The sequence below is a fragment of the Anolis sagrei genome, chromosome 6, assembly GCF_037176765.1.
Source record: "Anolis sagrei isolate rAnoSag1 chromosome 6, rAnoSag1.mat, whole genome shotgun sequence".
Taxonomy (NCBI): Eukaryota; Metazoa; Chordata; class Lepidosauria; order Squamata; family Dactyloidae; genus Anolis; species Anolis sagrei.
Window position 1 is genome coordinate 119,394,857 of NC_090026.1, and position 10,787 is coordinate 119,405,643.

At 37.7% G+C, this 10,787-nt stretch overlaps 1 protein-coding gene across 1 annotated transcript in view; it reads left to right on the top strand.

Moving 5' to 3' along the window:
- LMBR1 (limb development membrane protein 1) overlaps positions 1-10,289 on the top strand; it is a 58,040-nt gene extending 47,751 nt beyond the window's left edge. Inside the window, exons 11-17 of the mRNA XM_060782581.2 lie at positions 184-260; positions 524-601; positions 2,229-2,302; positions 2,519-2,609; positions 4,337-4,403; positions 5,708-5,869; positions 7,159-10,289. Coding sequence (XP_060638564.2) covers positions 184-260; positions 524-601; positions 2,229-2,302; positions 2,519-2,609; positions 4,337-4,403; positions 5,708-5,869; positions 7,159-7,244 — 635 coding nt within the window. The 3' untranslated portion in view covers positions 7,245-10,289. The remainder of the gene's footprint in view (positions 1-183; positions 261-523; positions 602-2,228; positions 2,303-2,518; positions 2,610-4,336; positions 4,404-5,707; positions 5,870-7,158) is intronic.
- Positions 10,290-10,787: the final 498 nt, after the last annotated feature.

Genomic DNA, 10,787 nt, shown 5'->3' on the forward strand with positions numbered 1-10,787 from the left:
TAGAACTGCAGCTTTTGCTGAGTCATTGCATCCATTTAACCCTTTCAGTGCTTGACTCACATTTTGTAATTAAAAATACCAAGTAAATTTTTAATATTTCTGACATTCTCTTATCAAGAGCTTCTGATATTCAAAATCTGTTTCAAGTCATCTCACTTAACTTTTGTTATTTGGTTTTTAAAGAGCGACGGAAAAAAGCTTCTGCGTGGGAAAGAAATCTTGTATATCCAACTGTAATGATATTACTTCTAACTAAAACGGTAAGCTCAACCTTCCCTTCATTAGTTAAAACTCACAATTCTTCCTGATATTAGTGATCGTTCTCATTTTCATGTCTGAACTGGATATCAGAAATATGCAGAGCTGCTGATTCTTTATCCCCTTACACCATCACAGCTATATTTTACTCAGTATACAAGGCTTTTTCTTTCAAAATGAAGAAATGCTCTTTAGTATGTGAAAAATAGCAACTTTATAAAGCATCAGTGATTGAAATAGGTATCTCTGGTTTTTCCTTTTGTAGGCAATCTCCGTCCTTCTGGTTGCTTGCAACATTCTTTGCCTATTGGTTGATGAAACTGCAATGCCAAAGGGGTCAAGGGTAAAGTATTGTTCTTTTATTGGTGCTAATTACAGAAAAAGGTTCAGTATTGGCACATCTGCTCAAAAATAATGTGATTCCCTTCCAGGAACAGGTCTCATGTCCAGGAAAATCGGTATAGGAATTTGCAGGCTGTCTTTGAAAGAATGAATTGTGCCTTAAATGTAATTGTGATGGCGGTTGTACATTTTTGCATAGAACCCAACTCAAGGAAATGTTATGTTTTGGAGCATAATGTATGTCTAAATAGGAAATAGGGGGAAAGTAACATGATCTGAACTAGCATCTTTCTGTCACAAGCTAACAGTGCACATAGCTGGGCCAGTGTTAGCTGTCACACAATCTAAAACATGCTGAAAAAAGCTGTTCAATTTTTTTCAACACAGTAGCTTTACACACAACAGCCTTCACACACGAAGTTTTACCACCTGTGGCTTCTCTTACCGAAGCTTCTCATACTAGGCCTTCTCACAGACTAAGACATCAATGTTTTGCAAAGATCTAGCTTTTATGTTCATAGAATCTATTGAGTATACTCTGGCTGTATTCTTGAAAAAATGCATTTTTTGCGGTCTCTGATAGTCAGTAAGCCAAATTGCTTTTAGAGCTTACCCTTTTGATTCCACTCAGATTATTTTTGCATGTTGATATCTGCCAGTTTTGGTCATATAGGAGAGAAGAGGAACACTTCCCTTTTCTCTCCTGACTGGAGAGGTTGCACCGGGGAGCTGCCATTGCCCACTTCATTCTCATTAGATGTTCTCTGGTGGATCCTGCTCTACATTTTGGGATAGTCAGCTTGTATTCCTAGGTTTCATATTATGCACAATTATTGATGGCTAACTTTGCATAAGTCACTTCTGCCCAAGGAACTTCTTGATTTTCTAGGCCAGTGGTTCTCAACCTTTCTAATGCCACAACCCCTTAATACAGTTCCTCATGTTGGGGTGACACCCAAGCATAAAATTATTTTTCTTACTACTTCATAACTATTATTTTGCTAGTGTTATGAATCATAATGTAAATATCTGATATGCAGGATGTATTTTCATTCACTGGACCAAATTTGGCACAAATACCCAAAACGCCCAAATTTGAATACTGCAGGCGGGGGGCGGTAAGGGTTTTGTCATTTGGGAGTTGTAGTTGCTGGGATTTATAGGTAACCTAGACTTGATGGGAGCTTTACCCCTGCTTTGAAGGGATGCAAGCCTCACTCCAGCCTCAAACGCTCTCCCTGATCTGCACATGCGCACCACACTACCATGCGCCGAGTACGCCTGCTACCCCTTCCCCTCTTGGAGTTTTAGTAAAAGCCTTTCCCTTGGCTGAGATGCTGACCAATAACAGCAGCAGGAGTGCCTTTGGTGGGAGGATTCGCCGTATGTTTCCAAAAAAGGAAGAGAAGGACAGGTGGAGAGATCTTCAGCCTTCTCTGCCAAAGGGGTTCCTAGACCATCAGAAATATGTGTTTTCTGATGGTCTTTGGTAACTTCTCTGAAGCCACCTGATGACCCCCCCCCCCCCCGGGTTCTTACCCCCAGGTTGAGAAACATTGTTCTAGGTAGACAAGAACAGCATTTCAGTGTAATTTCCTCTTTCTCTCCCTTTTTAAAACTTCTTCCAGGGGCCTGGCATTGGAAATGCCTCTCTGTCTACCTTTGGCTTTGTTGGCGCAGCGCTTGAGATCATTTTAATTTTGTATCCTTTGCTTCAGTAGCCATTCTTGTGTTTATGTAAGTATTCTGACCAATTTCTGGAGCAGTTTAATTTACTGGGCCCCTTATGTAGAAGAGAGAAATTGAAGGGTCAGCCATTCTCATGCACTCAGAAGTAGCCAACCCCTTCTCTCTATGTGGTTTTTGAGTTTGAAACTTGGATTATTCTGGAGTTCCCTTTTTTCCTTAATTCTCACAGCTATCTTATGGTCTCCTCTGTAGTCGGCTTCTACAGCCTGCGTTTTTTTGGAGATTTCACTCCCAGAAAGGATGACACAACCATGACAAAGGTAAGTTAAAAAAAACCCTCTGAGATGATTGTGCTTTATTCCTCCTCCTCCTCCCTGTCTCCTCCTCCATTTCTGCCACTCAAGGCAAACCTGAGCCTCTCAGTCCACAGTTGCTCTAAATGACTTGTTGGTGGTGATTAGGTTTTGTAAATTGTGTAAACAGATTGGAAAAGTTTCACACTGTTGAATGGGGTTGGAGGAGAATAGAAGAAAGGATGTGGCTTGTCTAATTTGAATGGATTCTATTCACATTGAAAATTCCTGGGACTGCAGAGCTTGTTAACTGACCATAGAAAATGTGAGCAAGGTTTTTTCTCTCCTCTCCAAAGGGAAACATGTTGCTAATGAGTAACTTTGATTGTGCCAACTGGACTTTAGGGGCACGTTTGAAATGTGAGGAATTTGGTTGGTTACTAGTCATGCAAAGTCACACAAGCAAATCCATCTATTTGAATAACTAGTTAGGAAGTGGTTCTTTTCAGCAATGTACCTCATTCTGAGGCTACTCTGACTTGGCACGATGTTTATAGCAGGTTTAGCAGAATTAGTGACACATTCATTGAAAAGGTAGTCCTATAAACTAAGCAGCCAGAAAGGATTCTGTTTAACTTTCACATATTTGAGATTTCCTTCTACTTTATTTAAAAGGGTTTTTTTCGGAGGGAGGGGGGAAGGGAAGGGGAGAGGTATTCAAAGAAACGAGTAGCAAGATTGCTTTAATCTTGCCAGAAATTCTTGGAAGTGGGAAAGTAAACAATATAGAAAATTCTTGATTAATACTGTTGAGGAGTTCCATTATGTTTGTTCACCTCGTTCATTGAAAGCATTTTGGAAAAAGGGCATTGTAAGCCAGTAACAGTGCTTAATTTGCCACCTTATTTGTGTTTAGGCATTTTTTAAAACGAGCTCCCGATACGTTTCCCTTGTTTGACATGGTGTTATAGGGTTATTCTTATTCATAGCAGTTATTTACACTTCCACCTTTCAGTTCATTTTAATACAATGCTTTTATTTTATAAATCAAAGTAATTTCAGTGAATCCATGGATGATCATACTTTGATGCTCTTAATGGATGTTTGAAGGAGTCCCCGATGGCGCAATGGGTTAAACCCTTTTGCTGGCAGGACCGCTGACTGACAGGTTGGCGGTTTGAATCTGGGGAGCGGGGTGAGAAGGATTCAAGGGTAGGGGCTAATCTAATCTCTTTTGGGAGGGTATTCCAGAGCCAGGGAGCCACTACAGAGAAAAAGCCCTCTCTCTTGTTCCCACCAACCGCACTTGATATCAAAGCCTGTACCAGTTCATAGAATGAGATGTGGTCTCAAAGATAGGTTGGACCCGAAGTGTATAGGGCTTTGTAGGTAATAACCTGCAATATAATGTTATATTCAATAGCACTGTGATAGAAACTGGTGCCAACCATGCTTTCCTTGCGTTTGACTGGTACAGCTTTTGTTAACAAGGTGAGGTATCACCTTGTTGGTTTCAAATATCCTTGTGATCTGTTCAGAATTGTAGAGGAAATTGATTAATATGGGAATATGTATTTTACTGTACATTTGGAAGAGTGCAGAAGGAAGAGACCATTGGGATGGGGAAGCAGTAGAAGCAATTGGATTAGTAAAAGATGATTTGTGGTTTGTATGTTTTGCATCTACTTAGTAAACTTAGCAGGTGTCATTAAAATGTTACTTCTGTTTCAAATAACGTATTTTTGTTGCAACAGATAATTGGGAACTGTGTTTCTATATTGGTCCTCAGTTCAGCTTTGCCAGTTATGTCTAGAACACTGGGTAAGTATTATTTCACTTTTAAAAGAATATTTTAAGTATTTTCCACTTGGTGTAGCTGCTGCAGAACAGCAAATAGATATTTAAGGAAAGAATAGAGATAGAATGAGTATTTTAGCTGCATAATATATATTATGTGTCAGAATAGATGTGAGCATAATGTGGCCTATAGCGACCTATTTTCGTGGCCCTTAATCTACCCATTCCTTTTAAAATGTGTTATTTTGGGGCAATTTTTGCCATAAAGCCATACAGAAAACTCTTAAAATACATTAAAACATGTAATAACAGTCTAACCCACCTTGTAACACTCATATCATCCCTGGAACCTCAATATTTTTACATGGTGCACAAGAGTCGAATGAAAAATTGTTCAAACATATAAACAAAAAGTGAACAATGGCTATGGTATATTCAGAAAAGAAATAGAAAGCAAGACTCTTTAGTTTCTTTTCTGTGGTCCACAAATGACATTCCTCTGTTGTTTGCTCTAGAGATAAAGGAAAGACTAAAACAGAAAAGATGAACAGTTAAAACACAGCTAACAAATGCACAGACACAGCTGTCCAAATAGGATTAATAAGAGTGTATTAGGGTACAGTGAGTCTTTGCTAAATATCAACATGCCTCACATTGGAAATTATGCCCAGTGGTACTGGATGGATGAAACGAGACATAGAATATAAATAGATTCCTAGATGCATTTTTCATTACATTATGAAAGCAGGTCCCTGGGTGATAAAAGGGATCATGGCTGCTGTAATGGGAAAGGCAAACGGAAGAGCAAATTCACCTGTTTAAGACTACTATAGATCGTTTTGTTGAATGCAAAATGGAGCTTTACAAACATGGCAGGATTGTGCCAGTGGCTTAGGAGGTTGACAGCACCGTGCTCCACTTTCAAATAGGTGGATGACACTCTTGCTGGGCAGATGTTCAGAACTTATTTCAGATTTTTCTTTTATGCTCCTGCATGGCATAAAGGCCTGCATCTTTGGGCCCTGTGAAATGAACAAGGACTGAGCTCTTTTTTGTTTCCACAGGCCTATCTTACAGATTAAAATACTGCTTTAAAAACAGAACACAGAGATTCAAGACAAGTAGTTTTCTGCTTTCTTTCAAGTAACATAACACCGTTGATAGAAATCATTATTCTGAAAACTATATGAATTCACAAGTGATTGGGATCTTACAGTATATAGAGTTGTGCTGAAAGTGCTTTAGAGATCATAATTTCTACCTTTTGAAACACCACTCTGCATCTTATATTTTTCCAAATTGGTATTATTTCTCTGTCTCTCCCATAGGCATTACAAGATTTGATCTTCTTGGAGACTTTGGAAGGTTTAACTGGTTAGGGAACTTCTATATCGTGCTATCTTACAATCTGCTCTTTGCCATTTTGACAACCCTGAGTTTGGTCAGAAAATTCACCTCAGCAGTTAGAGAAGAACTGCTCAAAGCACTAGGTAAATTGCATTATCTTATTTTGGTGCTTGACTTGCTTTAACATGGTTTAAATGTAGCCTCAGAATTTTATATACCAGTGAAAATAATCAACTGGTATGAGTTTCTAGTTTATGTGAAAGTTAGGTCAAACCAACCATTTAATGACCTAGACTACCTGGTATGGAAAGACCTATGTGGTGAATAGTTTTGTATCCAAATTCTCTATGTTTTGCATTTTTAGAAAAAAAAGCATCATTTGTGTTAACATTGGTTGTAAATAGTAAAGATAGTAAATAAAAAACTACAAACTATGAAATAATTGAACAAATACTACTAAGATGAGTAACGCTAGCCAACAAAATCAAACTTTTTGTAATCATCAGAAATGAGAATAGCACAGTTTAAATCAAGTTTTTATGCTGAATTTAAATATGTCTTTATTTTTTTCCATCACGTCAACTTTTTAAAATATGATGAATGGTACATTACAGCAGACTACTGTAAAGTCTGGACATTTCACATCATATTTGTCTAACACAAGGCAACAAGTATTTTTCATCAGATATGATTTTAGGCCATTCATATAGAGTTTTTTGCACTGAATTCAGATATGTGTTTATTTTTCTCGATCACGTGTAGTTTTTGCAATGAGACTAATCAAATAATGCATTTATGCACTGATATGAATTAAGATTCTTTTGATATTAGTGTGTAAATGCATTAATTATTCGATTAGCCTCATCGCAAAAACTATACGTGATAGAGAAAAAATAAACACAGATCTAAATTCAGCACCAAAAACTCTAGAATGACCTAGAATTATATCCGATGAAAAATACTTGTTGGCTTGTGTAATATATTAGGTTTAGATAGATAAATTGGTGGAAGAGGTGCTAAGCATGTGGCCGTTCATATATTGCTGAATTTTTTTCTGAGTTATAGTGAGATGCAATTGAAAGCACGTAGCCTTATGTCTGACTCTCTGCCAAGATATTTGATATTTTATCATGATCTATAATGCCATTTTTCTCTGTTGGACACAACACTGGATAATCCCAAATTCTATCACATAACACAATATACATTCCATTAGATGGGTGATAGTGGCAATTAGACATTTGAATAATTTGTATCATGTTTAGGTGTTTTAAAGATTTAACAAGTTTTATTTGCTATAGTCTTTCTTGCACTCTAGTCATGTTTTTAATGAAGTAGGCTGGAGTCTATTACAGCTTATAATAAAGAGGACTATTTTGTGCTGCCATAAATGAAATAAAGTTTGCTTCAATTTTCTCACAATGTTTTTCAGGTTTAGATAAACTTCACCTCTCACACAATGCAAGAGACTCTGAGACAGCTAAGCCCTCTGTAAATGGGCATCAGAAAACACTGTGAAAAGCAGTCAGTGGACTGAGCTCTTCAGCTTCATGACATTCCCGTCACTTCATCACACTTGGTTTTTGTATTGCTTTTACCTGTTTGTATTTTGGGTCCAACGTGATTCAGATGTGTCCAAGAAAGATGGGTACATCTGGCTGTGTTCTCCTCTCTTGGACTGGCCTGTGTTTCTTCCAGCTTCTTTTTCAGCTGGTTCAGAAATGTGGCTCAAAACCGGGAAGCTGAAAACTGCATTCCTCTTTGAAGAGTTTCCATATTGAACTGTCTGTGAAGAAATACATTTCTGAAGAATGTGGTTATGTGCCTGAGATGAACCTTGCTAGTTGGAAATGCACCCAGCCGCACCCCATTGCTTAATTTTTCCAGTAGGACTGTATTATGAAAGCGAGATTAACTTGCAGGGTTTAGGGAGGTCCAGGATCAGTTAATTTGCCCGTGTAGTTTGTACTGTAACTACCGAATATCTAAGCAGTCCTACTTCAAAACAACAAACCGTCCTGGAGTTATCACTGAAGACAACTTCCTTCCTGGTTAATGTATTATGCAATAATTTAACCTCACACTGCTAAAACTGAGCCTGGAAAACTGACAAATTTCACAGACCTCTGATCATTGTGTACAGAATCATGTATCTGGAATATCTTAATACAGCAGTTACTTGCTTCACTAAATATTATGCACAGAAAGTCTTATTCTTTCTTTTCTGTGAAATATTTCACCAATAAGCAGTGAGAAAACCGAGGTAATACAAGGCAGCTTTCACAGGTATTGTCTTAAAATGACTTCTGAGGCAGGGCATTTCATCTAATTGAAACAAGACTATTTTCTCATTAATTCTTTTAGTTGATTGTATATGTATCTATAGTTTCCTGAAAAGGGGGAGGATATAGATAATGTGCATTTTAAATACAAACATTTAGATTCTCGTTTAGGGATTAAGAGAGCATGCAAGCCCCGGCACACCTGAAGCTGAAGGAACTGAAACTGAGGTATAGACTCTGTTGAAGTGCGTAGTTTGTAAAGATCAATTTGTAACTGCTGAAAGATTGTAGTTGGGTGGCATGTCACACTGTGCCAATGAGGACAATTTATAGGTTTGGTCACATAGCCTTTACTGGAACTTCACAGTTCCCGTAAATCCAGTACTTCTAATGCATGAACTGGATTTGGAGGTATTTCATAGTATCTAGATAGTTTAAGCTATCCAGCTTTTTAGGAGAGATGAGAGTATTGCTAGCTTTGTTAAGGTCCACAAGCATGACCTTTACTGCTTGATCTCACTGTGGAGACTTCAGATACATCCAGGTTTAACTAAGTTCTTACTCAATTTAATTTTGCTTAAAAATTCGAAGGTAAATTTTCTAGGATAGATAACAGCAAGTTTAATAATGGAAATTGAAGTGTTGAGTAGAACTCGCAGAGAACATAATTTAATGGTATAGATTCTAGAAAATACATTGTAACAGACCTTTTTGCCAAACAGAAGCTTATGGCAATCAATTGACTCTTTCTGTTCAAATGTTCATCTCAATTTGAAAAGATAGTGATTTCTCATGACAAGTTGGATGTATCTCATGATGAAATTGAATATATGTATTCTAAAGGACATAATCTTCATGAACTGCCTCCTCCACTGAAGACCAGTAACATACCTACTCAAAATTAGTGTGGCTTGATACAGTTAATATGTATCTCTACAGACCCACCGTAAGTAGTAAGTCTGAGTTTGAACTATATTACCCTAACTGTGGATATCAATACATATGTCTATGCAGAGCAGAGAGTTCTTTGAAGAAACAAGACTGTAACTATCATTGCTTTGACAAGATTCATCCAGAAAATACTGTGAATTTAGTCAAAGATCTAGGCATGTATTTCCTCTAGAAGTCACACGTGTAGTTGTTGCAAAATAGGGAGAGGAGGAAGACAGAATGGTTGAAATTATGAAAATTCTATTATTTTAGACATGTTTGTAATAGCACATCAAGACTAATGGGGTGGAGGGGAAAAGAAAAGTAATGTCTTGTGTGGACACTGCTTAAATCTCTGGTCAAATCACTAGAAATGGCTCTAGAAATGTGCAAGAGGAAAAGCTTTTTTTGATAATCTCTTATGGATAAAATTCAAAGAACAGGGTATGTTGAGAGATCCCTTCCTAGCTGTAATTTTTGGGATCAGGTTTGCTTTTTAGTTTGTATTTTACTAACCTCAAACATATGTCACTCTTTTGCCCTTGGAAAATATTACACTTGCTTCTGAATTGGGAATGGCTGCTTAACTAATGTGTGTCTAGTGCCAATAAAGCATACTGTTCCTCTGTGAATTCAAGAAAAGTTGATTTCAGTACCTCCCCTCCCCCCAAATATGATCCTCTACTCTGGAAATGAATGTGAGATAAAACGCACAATAATAGTGATTCAGTTCCCTTTTCTATATGACCGTTTCCTCTGTGTCTTGGCTTTGTCCATGTGAAAAAGTCATTGTACCCCTCAGTGCAAAATATTTTGCAAGAAAATTTTCATTTCCAGTACCATTAATAAGAACCCCCCCCCCCCTCTTATAGGAGTGTGATGTCTACCGGCTTAAACACCTCTCTAAGGAAGTAGCCAATTATCATATGGACATTTCTAGTGGTTTGACCGTTTTAGCACTCAGCACCTTTTTCTGGTACAACAGCATCAACCATCTGCCTTATTAATTATGAGGCTTAAGCACAAAATAGATGAGCTAGGTATATGTCGAAGCAGACCAAAATGTATGTAAGTGAAGTGTCTTTAAATGAACCACTGTTTTGACTTTCTTCTCCACAGAATGAAAGCAGTGTTAACACGGCATGACAAAAATGTGGTAAAGTCTGAGCATATCTCTTCTGTTCAGCTCTTAAAAGTTAAATTCAGGCGCACAAGAGGGTTAATTCAGAAGTCAAATTCACATGGACACTGTTTACAGATTGTAATGTGATGTTTATCTGCACCCCCTTTTGTCTGGTAACTTTTACAATTGCCTGTTTTACAGTGCTGATTAAAAGATTTGACAAATTGTTGTATGACTTGGTATTTCATGGAGATCAAGCATTGTAATGGAACATCTTGATGCAAAGGCAGAATATAAATCTGATTTGCGTGCTTCAAGCATTAGGAAATAAACTTGATTTAGTTACTGCCTGAGGGCCAATGGTAGTATAGTAGTTTACGTGTGGACTATGACTAGGAGACCAGAGTTTGAATCCTGTCTCAGGATTCACACACTTGGCCTTGCAGAAAGGCAAAGGCTAATCTCTTTTGAATAAATTTGGCCAAGAAAAACCCATTGTAGGTTCTGCCCACCTAGGAAGCTGGGAACTTTTCTCCAAAAGAAATGGGGAGCAGATAATTCTATGTACCTCAGTGGAGAAAGCAGAAACAAATGTTTTGGGTGGTTTCCTTTTTAAATCAGAGCATAGGCTGAGGAGAAGCACCAAGACTTCAGCCTGTGAGCTATTTAGCCAGAAAGCATGGATTTAGACACATAGTTCCAATGGAAGTAATCACAGTGCAGCTG